The sequence below is a fragment of the Seriola aureovittata genome, chromosome 17, assembly GCF_021018895.1.
Source record: "Seriola aureovittata isolate HTS-2021-v1 ecotype China chromosome 17, ASM2101889v1, whole genome shotgun sequence".
Lineage (NCBI taxonomy): Eukaryota > Metazoa > Chordata > Actinopteri > Carangiformes > Carangidae > Seriola > Seriola aureovittata.
This window is the reverse complement of record NC_079380.1, coordinates 24,817,460-24,835,287: the sequence shown is the minus strand read 5'-3', so window position 1 is coordinate 24,835,287 and position 17,828 is coordinate 24,817,460. Positions and strand designations below refer to the sequence as shown.

The following is a 17,828-nucleotide window of genomic DNA, read 5'->3' as shown; positions in this document are numbered from 1 at the left end:
GTCATAAAAAAGTCATAGTATAGTAAGGCAAAAAAAGTCATAATATAGTAAGGCATAAAAGGTCATAAAAAAGTCATATTATAGTAAGGCATAAAAAGTTCATAATATAGTAAGGCATAAAAAGTCATAAAAAAGTCATAATATACTAAGGCATAAAAAGTCATAAAAAAGTCATAGTATAGTAAGGCATAAAAAGTCATAAAAAAGTCATAGTATAGTATGGCAAAAAAAAAGTCATAATATAGTAAGGCATAAAAAGTCATAAAAAAGTCATAATAGACTAAGGCATAAAAAGTCCTAAAAAAGTCATAATATACTAAGGCATAAAAAGTCATAAAAAAGTCATAGTATAGTAAGGCATAAAAAGTCATAATATAGTAAGGCATAAAAAGTCATAATATAGTAAGGCATAAAAAGTCATAAAAAAGTCAATATATATTAAGGCATAAAAAGTCATAAAAAAGTCATAATATAGTAAGGCATAAAAAGTCATAAAAAAGTCATAGTATAGTAAGGCAAAAAAAGTCATAATATAGTAAGGCATAAAAAGTCATAAAAAAGTCATAGTATAGTAAGGCATAAAAAGTTCATAATATAGTAAGCCATAAAAAGTCATAAAAAGTCATAATATAGTAAGGCATAAAAAGTCATAAAAAAGTCATAGTATAGTAAGGCATAAAAAGTCATAATATAGTAAGGCACAAAAAGTCATAAAAAAGTCATAATATAGTAAGGCATAAAAAGTCATAGTATAGTAAGTCATAAAACGTCATAATATAGTAAGGCATAAAAAGTCATAAAAAAAAGTCATAATATAGTAAGGCATAAAAAGTCATAAAAAAGTCATAATATACTTAGGCAAAAAAAAAGTCATAAAAAAAGTCATAGTATAGTAAGGCATAAAAAGTCATAATATAGTAAGGCATAAAAAGTCATAAAAAAGTCATAATATAGTAAGGCATAAAAAGTCATAAAAAGTCAAAGTATAGTAAGGCACAAAAAGTCATAAAAAAGTCATAATATAGTAAGGCATGAAAAGTAATAAAAAAGTCATAATATAGTAAGGCATAAAAAGTCATAGTATAGTGAGGTAAAAAAAGGCATGCAATAAATACTAAGGCATGAAAAGTCATAAAGTCATTAAAAAATCATAGTTTAGTAATCTGTCATATTCTTTTTGGACCACACAATAGATTCATACACAGACACAACCAGTGGTTTAGTAATAAAAGTTCTTTATTGGCAGCTATTCAATGAGTGAGAGTAAGAGAGGTGGATGGTTGGAATGGAGCAGGCGACTTGTCTGAGTAGGAGCAGCAGGTGAGTGGCTTGGCTTGGAATGGCAGCACAGTAGTCAATTTCAGCAGGAGCAACAGTAGCACTGGAGCAGGCATGAACATGAACTATGAAAAATTGATACTATAGCAAGGAAAAAAAAAGTCATAAAATATCATAGTAAAGTAAGGCATACAAAGTCATAAAAAATCATAATATAGTAAGGCATAAAAAGTCATAAAAAAGTCATAATATACTAAGGCATCAAAAGTCATAAAAAAGTCATCGTATAGTAAGGCATAAAAAGTCATAAAAAAGTCATAATATACAAAGGCATAAAAAGTCATAAAAAAGTCATAGTATAGTAAGGCATAAAAAGTCATAGTATAGTAAGGCATAAAAAGTCATAATATAGTAATGCATAAAAAAGTCATAGTATAGTAAGGCATGAAAAGTCATAAAAAGTCATAATATAGTTAGGCAAAAAAAGTCATAAAAAAAGACATTGTATACTAAGACATAAAACGTCATAAAAAAGTGATAGTATAGTAAGATAAAAAAGTAATGCAACAGTAAGGCATAAAAAGTCATCCTATAGCAAGTCAAAAAAGTCACATTATACTAAGGCATAAAAAGTCATAAAATAGTCATGGTATAGTAAGGCATAAAAAGTCATAGTATAATAAGTTATAGAAAGCCATCGTATAGTAAGGTATAGAAAGTCAAAGTATAGGAAGTTATAGTATACTAAAGCATAACTTTACTATAAAAAGTCATAGCAAAGTAAAGCACAAAAAGTCATAGTATAATCAGGTATAAATGTCATAGTGTAGTAAGTTATAGAAAATCAAAGCATAGTAAGGCGTAAAAAGTCATAGTATAGTAAAGCATAAAAACACTCAGACTTTTGTTGTTAACATGAGACTTTATTGATAAGCACTACATGTTTTTGGATTGATCAGTGAAAACGAAGTGAGAAGATCGACTGCAGGGCTGGTAGGGGTGATTGGGGTGGGGTCTAGTTGACTGGTCGGTGATTGGCCGATTTACTCGTACAGCCAGGTCTGGGCGCAAGAGGTGTAGGAGACAAACTCCTCAGCCTTGAACCACAGGCCAATCTCTCTCTTGGCGTTCTCCAGGGTGTCGCTGCCGTGGATGATGTTCCTGAGAAAACAAGAGGTTTGAGCTCATTAACGACATTTTACATGTACACTCCACCTCATGTTTCTGTTCATCTGTGATGGAAGCTCTTTAGTGCTAATCAAGAAAAGTCTGGAAAAATTACAATTATAATAAATAAACATTACAAGATAATATGTGTGTGCGTGTATGTATATATCTATATGTATACGTATGTGTGTGTATATCTATCTATCTATGTGTTTATATAAACTTAAACTGTCAAACTTAAGTAGAAAACTTGAGGTGCTTTGTGCAACTGGCTCCTGATTCTGCAGATGTCAGAGAAGCTTCTGGAGAACACAGTCTGCGGTTTGACAGTTGTGCATGTGTGTGTATGTGTGTGTGTACGTGTGTGTGTGTGTGGGGTCACCTGGGGTCGTGTTCAGTTTGCTCACCTGCCAATGTTGATGCACAGGTCTCCACGGATGCTGCCGGGCTTGGAGTCAGCGGGGTTGGTCTCACCCAGCATCATCCTGGCCAGCTTCACAATGTTCTGACCCTCCCACACCTGGAACACACAGACACACATTCACACACCTGGTCAGGACGTACGCTCAGTTTTTTAGGAACACCTACCTAAAATACTGAAATGGACAAAACAATAGAGACTGTCCATATAACACTTCCATCTCTTATACAGACAGAAGATAAAATCTCTGCTTATTTCCCCTTTACAGTAACAATCTGATTATAATAATCTGATTCATAACTCTGTAGTTATACCCAGATATATTAAACTCCAGTATTTGTTCTGACTTCTCAACATATTTTTCCTCCTGTGTTTCACTATGTGTTCGTTCCCGATGTGTTTATACAGCAGCAGTTAGGGTTCATCTAGAATTAAAGTCTGTACGACAGATGAATCCAGACTCAGTGTCATCTGAAGTCTGACCGGCTCCCAATCACAGCTGCATTACATCTGCATCTACTGATCATGAAACAGGTGGATTGAAGTGTTTTTAAATGAGTTGTAACATCCATGAGTGAAGCAGAAGAGAAGCTGAGGCGGCGTTAACATGAAAGTCTCCTCTATCACTTCAGTTATCATCAGCGTCCTGCTGGAGGTCAGCTGAGTCACCTCTGAGGACGTGTGACCGGTCAGTGTGTACGACTGTCTTCTCCATACAAGGAGAGAGAGAGAGAGAGAGTGTGTGTGTGTGTGTGTGTGTGTGTGTGTGTGTGTGTGTGTTTGGAGAGAGCGTGAATGACGACAGGTGGGTGGAGAGAGAGTGCAGATGAAATGGAAAGAGATATAAAGAGAAAGATATCTGAATGACAGGAGCGCCACAGAGGAGATGAATGTCTGAGTGTTTGTGTGTGTGTGTGTGTGTGTGTGCGTGCGTGCGTGTGTGTGTGTGCGTGCATGTGTTACCATGGCGAAGATGGGTCCACCGGACATGTATTTGCACAGTCCACCGTAGAAGGGCATGTCCTTGAGGTCCAGGTAGTGGTTCTTCATGTGTTCCTCAGAGGCCTGAAACCACAGACATGATATATGACATTTCTCATTCATTCATGTCTCAGCCTGTAATATATAATAAAATATGATAGTATATAATATATAACTGGTTGGATATTTATCTACATTACATATGTCTACAGTATAAGCATACATACATAAATGTATATATTTGTATAGGCCAGATACATGTAACAGGTTTCATATGTAATTTTTACATAAGTGTACATAGGAAATAAAAATGTAAATTGTATATTACATTTGCGGATGTACACAAGGTAAAATATTAAGATAAATCAAATATTTAAATAGTCGATTATAATTCACAACAACTGTAAATCACCTGCTGAGGACAAATAAAGTTTATTCAATTGAACTGAGAGACGCCGTCGCTCTCTGGTGTCAGTGTGTAGATTATTAATCCACACACACACACACACACACACACACACACACTGAAGCCAGCTGTCATTCACACACACCTCGGCTGAGAATAACCACGCTGAGTGTGTGACAGTGACACCAGTGTGAGTCCTTCACAGCTGCCCCCCCCCCCCCCCCGGTCTGAAGCCAGCTCTGTGGCCCTCTGTCCCTGTGAGGACTGAGACCCTGAAAACAGCTGTTTGAGGGTGAAATCTACTTTAAGCTGTGGGACCTGTGGACTCCTCCAGATGTGGTCTGTGCTGGACTCACTTCAGTGTCAGGTTCTGGTTCAGGTCTGACAGACCTCAACAGCTGTGGAGCATCGGTATGACTTTTTAATTCTCTGTTGCTCTGATTCACTGACTGAACGCTTCTCCATAGCAACTGCGCCCGAGGCTCATGGGTATTGTAGTAATTAAAAGAATTCTCAGGCGGGAAGTTGAAGCTATTAAAAGCTATAGAGTCGTCACATTATCCAGGAGAGTTTGTCCTGTAACATCAAAGAAATAAAAAGGTCGTCATGGTTACCTGCATGAATTTGGCAGCCACCAACTTGAAGCCTCTATGCTCGAAGCGCTTGATGATCTCACCACACAGTCCTCTCTGGACGCCATCGGGCTTCACGGCGATGAAGGTACGCTCCATGTCTGCTGAGGAGGCTGCACACGGAGAAACAGGCTCGTCAACGTTTATTTCTTTAATCTGCCGCCAAACAAACCAACAAACAAACAAACAAACAAACAGACAAACCAACAAACAAACAAACAAACAAACAAACCAACCAACAAACAAACAAACAAACAAACAAACCAACAAACCAACAAACAAACAAACAGTGACCGCAGACCTTCTCCTCTGAAAACGTCTGAATGAATCAGCTCAGTTCCTCTCGATGATCTTTTCAACATTTTTGTGGCCCCCAGTAAAGCTGCAGCCTTTTCTGCTTTTTAAATCCTCCTTCAGTCTTTGATGAACACACACTGAACATTATGTTACTGCTCGACGATGAGGAGAACGTGTTCAGGTGAATCTTCTTTGAGCTAAGGTTCAGGACAGACGTTGGTCAGGAGACATCAACACTGACTTGAACACACTTGTTTTCTAAATCAGGATGGAAGCAGCTCGAGCTTGAATAAACTGCATCTGTTCAGGATCAGTTTGGGTCGATGTTGGAGGTGAGTTCATGAGTCTTATGAGAAGCCTGGAGATTTAAAGACTCAAACGAAGAATGAGGATCCAGGATCAGCACTCGGGGAATCGAGACTGATCTTTAAACAAACTATATCTTTTATCCTGTTATTTCTTTTCAAGCTTAGAGTTTTAGAAACACGTCTTATTAAGTTTCATCTTGTAAATCTTATTAAGATCTCAGATTCTTCACTCCTCATCAAAAAGACAGGAGACGATATTAAATGACTCCTCGTTAGACAAACGATCTAAAGCTGGACGTCATTCTGCTGAAAGCACGGAAACCATCCGCTCGGGCTCAACACCGGCTCGCCGGCTCTGGACAAAGCTCTGCGTGCCAGGCGGCCGTCTTTCTAATTTTACTGCCTGTTGGTATCTGTTCATGTGAAGCCGATATCCGCTGGAAGCAGGTGGCTCTGGCAGGAATTCAGGCTGAGAGAGTGTGGGGTCAGCAACAGGCCACCTGATCACAGGAGTTACTGGGGGGGGGGGGGTTTGGTTCTGAGGGTCTAATTAGGCCTCAAGGTCGAATATCGAGCTTATGTTCTGCTGATTTATCAAACTGAATCACGCACCAGGCGCCGAGTCCGAAAATCCTTGTCCTTTTTTTGTCCTGTGAGAAACACGACGTCGGTCTGTCGGACAGGTTTGGTCGAGAGAAAGATTCATCCACATGGTGGATATTCGTGCTCCTCAGAGGACGCACCTTTGTGTTTTTGTATTTTGATCACACACAGTGATCCTCACAGCTCAGAGCCACAGAGGAGACGAGCAGCAAGAAGAAACAAGCTGCAGATCGAAAACACGATCAAATATTCTTCGTTCTGAGTATTTTTAGAATAAACTTACATCATAGAAAACTGCAGTGGCACTGTGAATTGAAAATCATGCAGCTCATGACTTTTCAGATTGTTTGTTCTGTTCTTCAGTTTGATTGTGACGATGAATGTTGGAGTTTCTTTAAGTGACTCACAAGATTCAGGACTTATTTCTGTTGAAATCTCCTTGAACAAACTGCAGCTAAAGCAGAGTGACTTTAACTGTGAACACAAGGTCGAGGTTTATCATCAAACTGTGGAAAACTGGCGGGAAATTAGGAATTTTTGGGTGAAATTTTGAGGAATATTTGCAAAACCTGTTTCTGTTGAAGTGTCCTTGAACAAGACACATGACCTTTCACCTCTGACTCCTCCTCTAACAAAGGAAATACTCAATGAGATCAATACACATACACACAGCTGACAGACAGCTTCAGTCAGCCAATCAGGAGTGATCTTACTAATAGAGGTGGGAGGAGGTTGAAGCACAACGTCTCCACAGACATTTAAAATAATATTCAGTCTCTTCCACTTCAAAGAAAATGAGTTATTATGAGATATTATTCGATTATCTGACGGGTTCTGAGTTCACATCAAACAGCACGGACAGTACGACCTGCAGAAACCTGCAGCCACGTATTTACATTCATGTATTTATACCGAAGATATCTGACCTGCAGTACTTCCTTTTTTATCTGTTCATATTTGTTTTCTTCTTCTTATGTTGATTGTCACCCACACCAAAGTAAATTCCTTGTATGTTGAAAATCCACTTGGCAATAAACCAGAGAAAGTTTTATGAGAACAGATTATAGAATTAGAAATCCTGTGGAACGTCAGAGTTACAGTCTTTAGATTTGCACTTGTGTGTTCAGGAGGCACTTTACAGTTTCCTTGTGTTAGTTTCAACCTGATGTCGAACTCACGTCTATAAACTTTCATGGCTTTGAATTTCACGTCTGATTCACAACCACAGGCTTCACAGTCATTCCTCATTTTAAATCTTATTAACTTTCATTTAAACCACAGAACAATCAGCATGTGTCCACGTGAGGACGCGGCTCAGTGCGTCCGGCTGTCTGCAGCTGTCTGCAGCCGTCCAACATGTCACTGCCGCACATGTCCTGCTGCAGGACGACACATGCACATGTCCTGCTGCAGGACGACACATGCACATGTCCTGCTGCAGGACGACACATGCACATGTCCTGCTGCAGGACGACACATGCACACGACCTGCAGTTTTCATCAAGACTAACATCACTGAACAGGAAGTGAGCTGCTCACAGAGCGACTGACCAGACAGTACAAGTGTTTCTGGATTCATTTTATAGTCACATTAAAAGTAGAAATGACACAAAATTAAATGTTAAATGTGTTAATTAAACGTGTGTGTGTGTGTGTGTGTGTGTGTTGATATTTACCTTGGTTTTAGGAGTTGAGGAGAACCTGTGAAGATGAGTTGCCGGCGGCGGGGATGCGATCACCGAGGCCGAAGAGCCGGAGAGGAGCTCTATTTAAAGGCTTCACAGTGGCGGGAGGGGGGAGGTCCAAGTATGTGTGTGTGTGTGTGTGTGTGGGCGTGTGTGTGTGTATGTGTGTGTGTGTGTTGGGGGTGGGGTGTGTGTGTGTGTGTGTGTGTGTGTGTGTGTGTGTGTGTGTGTACATTATTGACATTTTTTATAAACTTGAAGACGTCTTTGGAAGGTAAGGACATTTTCAGTAAATGTCCTTTTACGAATATGTCTCCATTTTCCAAAGTGTCTCTTTGCCAAAATTGTTCTCATACCCAGAAAGTGAGAAGATTTTTGTAAAGTGAAGCCAAGATCTAAAACTGAAATGGTCCTCACAAAGATAGACTTCCAAACACTCACATGTTGGAACCGATCTGCCGACCACGGACACAGAGGCAACGAGAGACACTTTGGAACATGAGCATGTTTTTGATATTGACTTTCCGAGGATGTCTTCATGTTTATAAGAAATGTCAGGTAGAGAGCGGCGAGATGCAGGAGAGAGACGGGACAGACTCCTGTTTGGTTTGTGGAATATGTCTAAACACTACAGTACCCATGCTCCTCGGCGTTCGCTCCTATGGAGAAGACCACCGGAGTCAGTCTAAGTTTAAACTGGGGGCCCAACATGACAGTGCTGACACGGCTGAGGCTGAGCCAACACATTCAATTCAATTCAAGTTCATTTCACTTGTATAGCATCAAATCACAATAAACATTATCTCGAGGCAGGACAGAGTCAGGTCGAGACCTCACAGTATTATAGAGACAAACTCAGCAGTTCCCACAATGAGCAGCAGCTGGTGTCAGTCGAGAGGAGAAACCTCCAACAACCAATATATAACTTGTAATAGAGTTATTAGTAACAGCAGCACATGTCCATAGTCGCACAAAGTTTGCATGTAATTCCTATGTGCAGTGTGACTGTGCGCATGTGAAATACATACATATCTATTCATGTGCAACACAATATGTGGACGTGTCACAGTGAGTGTGTTGGCTCAGGCTCAGCCATGTCAGCGCTGCCATGGTTGGCCCACACTTTAGCCTCACTCACCTGCTGCTTCACTCTGTCACTAACGTATCAGCTGTCCACACGTCCTGCTGTGTCAGTCCCGTCCTCGTGTCCTCGTGTCCTCGCTCAGATCGCTGATGTCAAAAAGTCAAAAGGTCAATGTTTTCATGCAGCATCTCAACTTTGTCTTAGGAAGTCAACGTTTTGACAAGTGGATTTTCTTTTCTCTCACGTTTCACTTTTTATGTAAATGTTTTCTTATCCTTGGTGAAATTTTTTGTTTTTTGACAAACTACTGACAAAACTGTATGAAGTAAGAAAAAAGTCAATACAAGTCCCAGAAGGCACTGCTGCAAGGAGCATCCAATCAGAGCGCTACAGCGTCTGTTGTCATTGATGACAGGCTGAAGTTAGAGATTTGTATCAACTGACAGTTAGCTAAGCCACACCCCCTTAGTAACTGTTGCTACGCCTGTCAATCTTTACATTCTGGATTGACAACAGCTGATTTACCATCAACATCCTGAGGAAGTTTAGAAACGATAGGTCAGACAGAAATAAACAAAAACAGCTCCTCATTTTATCTGTTGTACTAGCTAGCTAGCTAAATAAGCTAACACTGATTGATTGACGACGTCATCTTTGACAGACTTCACGTTTCCAGGCTTCGTCTACCTCGTTTTAAACCTGGGCCTCTGTGAGTCTTGAATGTGAACTTTAATGGCTACACAGGGTATCATGCTAACATGCTAACACGCTAACCAGCAGATGGTCTGTATACGTTCAGCAGCTCTGCTACTGTGATTCATTTAGTTATGTGGAGTGACTAATTCAATAACTTGTTTTCATTTAAAGATAACTGGTAGGAAACTATCAGTAAGTATTTGTAGTTTTAGCTTTGGCTCTGGCTAGTTTTGAAAAACTTACAATAAGTACGTAAAATATAATAACAGAAAAATTAAGGAAGATAAAAAACCAGAATAAGCTCCACTTCAGCCGACTACACCAGAGAAATGTTGCTTCACACTGATGCAGCCGGGATAATAAGCCAATGATATAATAATAGACTGTTGACAGAGGCCTACTGTAAAGCTGACAGGTGTAATGTATTATGTAAGTGGAGATAACTGTCTTTCTGCTTCTGTTATATAAGAACTGAAATTCATCCAAAACTAACACACACACACTCGCGCACACACACACACTCGCGCACACACACACACACACACACACGCACACACACACACGCACACACACACACACACACTGCAGTCACTGTCAAACACTGTGTTTGTCAGTGTGTCTTTAACCTGAAGCTCCAACCTTCACTCTTCCCCCAAATTTGACCCTAAATATAAACCTTCTCCTAATCAGGGATGGAAACCAGTCCTCCTCTCAGGGGGGACGCCGGTCCGGTCTACAGTCCTTGGGGGGGGGGGAGATGCAGGGACCCTATCAGCTGAAATTAAAAAAACACACCCCTGCTCACGCACACACTTCAACCCATCTTATATTGCGATGTATTTGGACCAAAGGATCCGGCAGAAACACAGCTGTGAGGCTTCTCCTGTTACTGACTCCACTCAACATCAACCAGTCTAAAGACGAGTTGTGATGGATAAAACTAACACGCTTTAATCACGTGATCTCGGTGGTTGAGGAGAGTGTGCAGGAAATAAATGCAGGTAAAAGCAAAGCGCGTCTGATGCTCCTGATTGTATCTGCCTGTGAAGTTAAAGGATTTTAAAGTTACTCAGAAAACCCTAGAAATGGTGACAATCTGATGTTTTATTTTTCAGCCTTTTCTCTTGAAATAAACTGAATACAGCTGTAACATTATAAAGATAAAACCAGCTGAGAACTATAATGAAGCTTTCCAGATAATACGTCATCCTCTCTCAACTCACAGGTTTTTCCTTTATTCTTTTATATATTTATTATTTGTATGACTTCACATTATTGTTATGATCATGCTCCTCCTCCCACCTCTGCTGCCTGTTAATTAATCAGTTGAATTGATAGATCAGCCAGCTGCTGCAGGTGTTTGTGTTCTCTCTCTGTTCGGGTCGGACACATTAAAAATGAATTCATGCACGTCGGGTTTGAGGATGTTTTCCACAGGTGTGTTTGGATCAGGTGCAGCTGTGACTCTCACTCTGGTCTTCTCCCGTCTCTCTGCTGCAGGTCGTCCTCGCTGTGCTGAGCTGGTTTCTCACTGTGAAGGATCTGAACACGTCTCAGTGCTGCTGAGTGACGGAGGTCAGACACACAAACAGAAGCCGAGCGTGAGGCCGTGCTGTTGTTGTTGTCCAGAGGTTTTATTTCAGTGTCTGTAGTGCAACAGCAGAGAGAGCAGAGGTCTGCAGGAGCCACACTCACACCCAGACCTTTCAATCACTTCAGCTGGACTTCAAGTCACTTTACAAACTTCACCTGAATGAACACTTCAACTTCAATTAGATTCAGAATAATCAATAACTTTCTCAATAATTCGATTTCCATCAACATCAACTCTTTAAGTCGCTGAACTTAAAAATCTGTTCTGTATTTACTTTTTACATTTTTTACATAAACTGGTTTGTACTTTTTCTCTCGTTCACTTCTCAGAAAAACTGCAAATCTGGAAACACCTGAATGTCTCATTGGCAACTTAACTTTAAATAAAACATGTCTATAATCTCTACCAGCCAGAGTCAGAGCCTCGATACAGAAAAGAGAAATCTGTGATTTCAATAACAAAGTGATAATTTTGAGAAAAAAAACATAAAATTTGAAGAAAAAGTCGTATTATAATTCATAATACAGATTTTAAAAATAAAGTTTTACTTTTACAAGAGTTAGACAAACAGAAAAGTTGTAATTGTATGAGGAAAATCATTTTCAAGAACAGACAGAAGAGAATGTTATTTATTTATTGTAATTATCATTTAATGTCTTGCAAAATAACAACTTTAAATATCATGATTTCCCTCATAAAATTCCAACTTTTATTTCTTTCTTTTCTAGTACGACTTATTCCAATAAAATTAATCTTTTCTGATTAAAATCCAATATTTTCAGGTAAATAATACATATTGGGACTTTGTCTCATAAATTTACAATTTCTCTTCAAATAACATAATGACGTTTGTAAAATTACAAATTTATCTCATATTACAATTTACCTCATAAAGCTCATAATGTGACTTTTTCTCTAAATTAGGACATTAATCTTAAAATATTGACATTTACAACTATATTTTTAATAAAATTGTGCTAATGAAATGAAAACTTTATGTTATTACGAACTTTAATTTTGAAAAATTAAGACTTTTTTCTGGTTTATTATGATCTTTTTCTCAAAATGTTAAAATTTGTCCTGAAGATATTTATTTTTCCACTTTGCTTTGATTCTCCATCTTTCGTTACAATACACTGCACTAATCCTCTAATTATTATTTTTGTTGTTTGTCAGGAATATTTTGTAACATGACACCAACCCTCCCGGCCCCGCCCCCTGCCAGACCTCTGCTCCAATCACGTTGTCTGTCTGACGTTCACAGAAATAAGGACTTGTATCGATGTAAACAACCACTTCTGTACAAAACAAACAAACAACCCCAAGCTTTAGATAGAAAACAACAGAACAATCCAACTGAAGAAATTTAACTGTACAATTCATAAAGTGATAAATTCATCATCATCTCTTTCTCTTCCTGCCACCACTGTACACGTTCTCTCACTTCTGCAAATAAAAAACACCAAATCAAATATTTGTCCTTGAGTTAGCGTCACTCTCTCTCTCAGCTCATACATAAAATAGAGTCTTCGTTAGTATTTGCCTATTTACAGGATGCAATATATACACATATTTATTTTTTCAGTGTTTTCATACAGGCGACACGGCGGACGAGCCGCCGCCGCCGCCTCCCGAAATTATGGATCCCAGCAGAATTACAGGGCTGTGATTGGCCCGAAAAGCCAGACGGTTTGGTCAGTTTAGATTAGGTTTGATGAGGATGGTTTTGTTTGGGTTAAGATTAGAGACAGTTCGGGTTCAGGGCTTCGGTGGGATCCATAATGAAACACCCAACACCCAGGAAGTGGTCCTGAGAGAGCCAGACTAGTGATGATGTCATCTTCACTGGGTTTCACACTTTGTACCCGACCAAACCGCCGCAAACGTCTCCTCGACAGGACCTTTGATATCAAACACAGAGTCCTGAAAACTCACTTTGAGTTCACATTATTCTTCTAACGGCTCAACGACTAAGAGAAACTGGCCTCTCTAGAGCCGCTGGTTTTGGGATTTAAACTAATGGCATTTGAGCTGGAGTTCTTAGGACTTCAAACTGGTGTTAATGGGAGTTCTAGCTGGAGTTCAAACCAAGACCTGGAGATCTTGGAAGGACAAACTTAAACTTGTGAGTTAAGGTTTATGAACTTGTGTTTTCGAGAGGTCAGACTCGAACTGGTGTTGTCTGAAGTTTGAACTTGAACGAATTCATTTTTGTGTTTAGAGTAGTTCTCGAAACTCATGTTCCTGGAAATTCAAACTCGATTTCTTTATCAGTTTTGAGAACAAGACGGTTTTAAGACTCTGTATTCGATATAAAGTTTTGTCAAAGTGAAGTTTTTATGGTTGTGTCCCGTCCAGAATCAAACAGCTTCAGTTCACACATCATGTTGATTTTTATTCTGCTTCTGTCCTGAGGTTTTATTTCAAATTAAACTGAGGGACGAATGTCGGACTGCTCCTTCACAGCCGACACCATTTCTGTAAAATGACTGAAGCACTTCAAAAAAAGCTTCAAACTCCAGGTGAAAATCTCGGTTGTTGTCGTTTTCACTTTGCTGCAGTGACATAGACTTGTACTCTGGGTGTGGTCAGTACACCGTGACATCACTGGTGGGTGTGGTCACAGGTGAAACAGACTACACTCAATGAAACAATTGTTTTGTTTTCTTTCAATTCTGTTTACACTGCATCTACAAAGCCCCAGTTTTATCGAATTAAAAGCTAGGCTGTGAAATATAATATAAATATTTAAACCACCTTTAATTTTAAGTTGTCAGACCTAGACCTGGACCTGGACCTGGACCTGGACCTGCTGAAAGGTCGTCTGTGTGAGAGGTGTTGTTTCTGGACGGGATCAGCCTCACTGAGCTTTTACGAACAGGATGTTATGGTACAGATGCAGAATGATAAAGTCTCACCGGCCACCAGAGCTGAGCACAGAACAGTTTTTCAAACCATTTACACCTTTTCAGATAAATTTTACAAACCTGATCCTGAAGCACTGAAGAGTTTCAGTCCGACTGTGAAAATTACTCTGACTCATGTAAAGATTATAAATTGTTAAATGAGGGTTCGATATAATGAAGGGGCTCTTTGAAGAAAGGGATTGTTAATGTAATTAATGCTATTAATTTAATTATTTATTTTTTCGATAAAAAAAAAATTCTATGACTTTTTCCTCTAAATTTCAACTTAATTTAAATTTTCTCAAACTATTATGGATTTGTCAGCAGGAAGAAATATCCATGAATTTTCATGAAGAGATTCACAGCATGTTTTTGTTTTTTTGACACAACATCTTGTAGTGAAACTCTTCAGTGCTCTGCAAAAAAAAAAGAAGAAACCTCCATCATTTTGTCTTCAGCTGAGCCCTAAAATCTTATTTTCTTTCTTAAGTCTGTAAATGCATAACTACTTATTTTCTAAGGTAAAAGCTGAATTCATAAGAAATAAAACACTAAACTCAACTTTTTCCTTTGTACAGTTTCCTTTTCCTGCACACCTGGGACCTGAGCTGACACAAACCAAACTCCGGCCCTGGACCTCATCAGATTGTTGCACTGATGGAGGATCATGACTTTTTAAGTTGCCTCGCACTTTCTCATCACATGCAAATAATCACACACTTGTGTTCTTCATGAAGCAGGTCTCTGTCCCAGGTGTGATAAGGAAACTCTTAATTCAACTTCACATGGAGTTTCTCTTCTTTTATCTTTTTTGATCTGTTGCTCAAAAACTCAAATCAAGTCTCAGTGTGGAAAACCTGGACTCAGACCTGGTGGAGATCACAGCATAAAAACAACAACTCTATAAATTTCTATTATTATAGTAAATATGACTGAAGTGAGATCAGCTGTACAAACACAGAATCAATCGATTGCAACACAACTGGACTCAACTGAACTGAACTCTACTGAAAACCGAGAATAAAGAGTAAATAAAACCTCTCTGTGTCTCTGAGCCCTGAGGTTCGGCAAAAGTGCTTCGTTGATGCGAGAAGTCGACAAACCAGCTTCACTTCCTGTCGCTCTGTTATTGCCTCGGACCTCCGCCCGCCGTAACGTCGAACTGACCAACGGCAGGGCGGCTCTGCGGGGGGCCGATCGGGTCCGTCCTTCGAAGAGGATTGGTTGTTCAGATGTGACGACGGTTCGATCCCCAATCGCTGAGAAAATAAAGTTCTCCTGTCGATGTTTGTGTTTGTCTCTCTGGTCTGATGTCGTCCTGTAAACAGCTGATTGGCTGTCACGTGATTATCAGTTCGATCAGCTCATGATCACTTTCAGCTGCTGTTGTTTTTGCATGTTTTCACCCATTTTCTCCAACAAAACCTCACGTTTTTACGTTTTCCAGACAAACAGTTTTCATACATTTCAAGACTCAACTTGCACAAACCGACTGAATCATGAATCTACTGAAAACTACGAGAGCACAAGAAAGTGTCAGTGCGGGTTGATGATAAAAAGTGTCCATTAGCTGATTAAATGATTTACCTTCAAGGTTTATGGAGCGATTCACTGACGGACAGTTGCCGCTCAAAGAAACGCTGCAGTTCGTCAATGAAGACGAAACTTCACCAGTAACTTCAACTTCATTTCTCTACAAATGTGATCATGTTTTTGTTTTTCTTAAGAGCTGGATGTTACGTTTTTATCTTCTCCAACAACTTCTCAGGTTTAGACCAGTGGTTCCCAACCTTTTCTAACTCATGTTCCACTTGAAAATCTCAAAAATGTTGGCGCCTAACATCGAACCTCGTCAGGACAAATATTGTCTCTGAGAACTTTTTATTTTAATGGTGACGATCGAACGTTCAGGAATGAACTGAAAACAGAGGAAGAGTCACCATCTGTCTCTTCTTGTGTCTTTCCTTTTAATTCTTCCTGTTGCTAACCAGCTGTACATACAAAGACGTCCGGCTGGCGACAACATAAAAGTTCCTGTAATTATATTATCACAGTGATAAGAATTAATATGAAAAAAACGAAAAAACAACGAGAAGAGTTTTTAAAATGTTTCTTTTTTTGACCAAAATCGCACCATTTCGTAAATGATCGACCCGCTTGCTATACCTTCGCGGCCCACCAGTGGGCCCCCTCCCACAGGTTGGGAACCACTGGTTTAGGGCGAGCTGGCAAATTTTTACAAGGGTGATCCTCTCTCCCAGTTTCAGATACTAAGACCAATTATTAAAGTGAACTTTTTCCTTTTCCTTGAAATATCAAGATTTTTCAAATAAAGCTGCAGCTTTTTATTTACTTACAACTTTTTTAGTAAAATGAAAACTCTTTTTCTTCAACTACTATGGCTGCTTCTTCATAACATTACAGCTTTATTTTGAAATACTAAAACCTGACTTATTTCTCTCAACGTTTTTTAATATTTTTTTTTATATCTCTCCTGAATATTTTGGGTTCATGAGAAAAGAATTGATTATGATTTGTGGTAAATTAACATCAGTCCGGCTGTAGGTTTACAGATTATGCAAGTTGAGTTCTCTAGAAATGAATTCGTTCTCAGCGCTGCGTTCATGATTTGACGTGAAAGGGTGAAAACATACGAAAACAGCAGCGCGGTCCTTTAAAGTGAAAACGCTGTGAATTAAAACGCCGTGAGAGACGTTTAATGACAATGTTCATCATCAAAGTCCCGAAACTAAAAGAGTTCGTCAATGTCTTCAGACTGAAACGTTCGGTAGAAAACCAGCATCTACACACTCTCGTCCAGCGTCCTGACTGTCCGTGAACGCACCGTGACAAGTGTCCGTAAGTCCGTCACAGATACTGTCAGTGAACACAACATCACTGTTTAGGTTCAATCCTGGAGGAATATGAAGGGTTCAGATAGAAACTAGTTCCTGATTGCTCTGTGTGAAATATGGCAGCTGATAGAAACCACTGATCAGAGGTCAGAGGTCAGAGGTCAGAGGTCGGCCTAACAGCCCTTACCACTGATGTAAACCATGGACACAACCAGTACTGTGAGTTCAGGTACAGATCCATAATGTGGTCCTCTGTAAAAGAGTTCAGTCATTTGATGGAAAAATATACTCATGAAATCCAGATCGCAGGTTTCTGAGCGCCGGAGACTCGGGTGTAAACTCGTATTCAGACGCCACCGTTTGAGACGTGGTGCAGTCGCTTCCAGCTGCACAGAAACTGGTTTAGTGTCACGATTTGTTTCACTCCTAAATCTCCTGCAGAGATTTTTGTCTTTGAACTCGTCTCTGAGAGAATCGCTCGTCTGTCGGCGACGTCCTCAGGTCGGAACATTTCTCTCCGTCTGTTGTTTGTAGATCTTAACGTGGTGTTTTTTGCTCGTCCTTGTACGGCGGGATTTTAATATGTCCAGTTCAGTTCCAGGGTTTCCAGTCAGCCTGTTGGCCGTACGATGTGTTGTTGAGATGTGGACTTATATTTCACTCGTCTCTGCGCAGATTAATAGAGATGCTTAATGCAGAAGAACTGTATTGGTCCAAACATAAGACGACACCTTTTTATCCAACACCTGCTTCTGGAAAAAGACTTTAGGAAGAATTGAAACTCTTCTGTCGGACTGAAACTGTTGGGGAAAGTTTCCCGGAGATATTCGTCCCACATATGTGCAGCTTGTGGATCAGTGTCATCGTCGCTCTCTGATGATGTCAGACTGTCGGATCATCTCATCTTCTCGTCCG

At 39.6% G+C, this 17,828-nt stretch overlaps 2 protein-coding genes across 2 annotated transcripts in view; both read right to left on the bottom strand.

Moving 5' to 3' along the window:
• Nucleotides 1–2,180: 2,180 nt before the first annotated feature.
• LOC130184988 (nucleoside diphosphate kinase B-like) lies at nucleotides 2,181–7,880 on the bottom strand. Its single transcript, XM_056401141.1, has 5 exons — nucleotides 7,770–7,880; nucleotides 4,868–4,998; nucleotides 3,830–3,931; nucleotides 2,853–2,965; nucleotides 2,181–2,439 (listed from the first exon to the last, which is right to left on the bottom strand). Exons 2-5 carry the CDS (start codon nucleotides 4,982–4,984, stop codon nucleotides 2,322–2,324), a joined length of 450 nt encoding a protein of 149 aa, XP_056257116.1. The 5' UTR covers nucleotides 4,985–4,998; nucleotides 7,770–7,880; the 3' UTR covers nucleotides 2,181–2,321.
• A 3,291-nt stretch (nucleotides 7,881–11,171) lies between these two features.
• Nucleotides 11,172–17,828, bottom strand: part of rapgefl1 (Rap guanine nucleotide exchange factor (GEF)-like 1) — a 33,043-nt gene continuing 26,386 nt past the window's right edge. Inside the window, exon 16 of the mRNA XM_056401140.1 lies at nucleotides 11,172–17,828. This exon is cut by the window's right edge and continues 1,521 nt beyond it. The gene's annotated coding sequence lies outside the window, so the exon portion shown is untranslated.

Bases quoted from the DNA above. Each gene is read 5' to 3' on its own strand.
- LOC130184988 (XM_056401141.1), bottom strand. From the start codon at position 4,984: ATGGAGCGTACCTTCATCGCCGTGAAGCCCGATGGCGTCCAGAGAGGA. The intron at 2,966-3,829 runs GTAACACATGCA...TGTGTGTTCCAG, and splicing joins GTGGACCCATCTTCGCCATG to GTGTGGGAGGGTCAGAACAT. The intron at 2,440-2,852 runs GTGAGCAAACTG...TTGTTTTCTCAG, and splicing joins CTGTGCATCAACATTGGCAG to GAACATCATCCACGGCAGCG.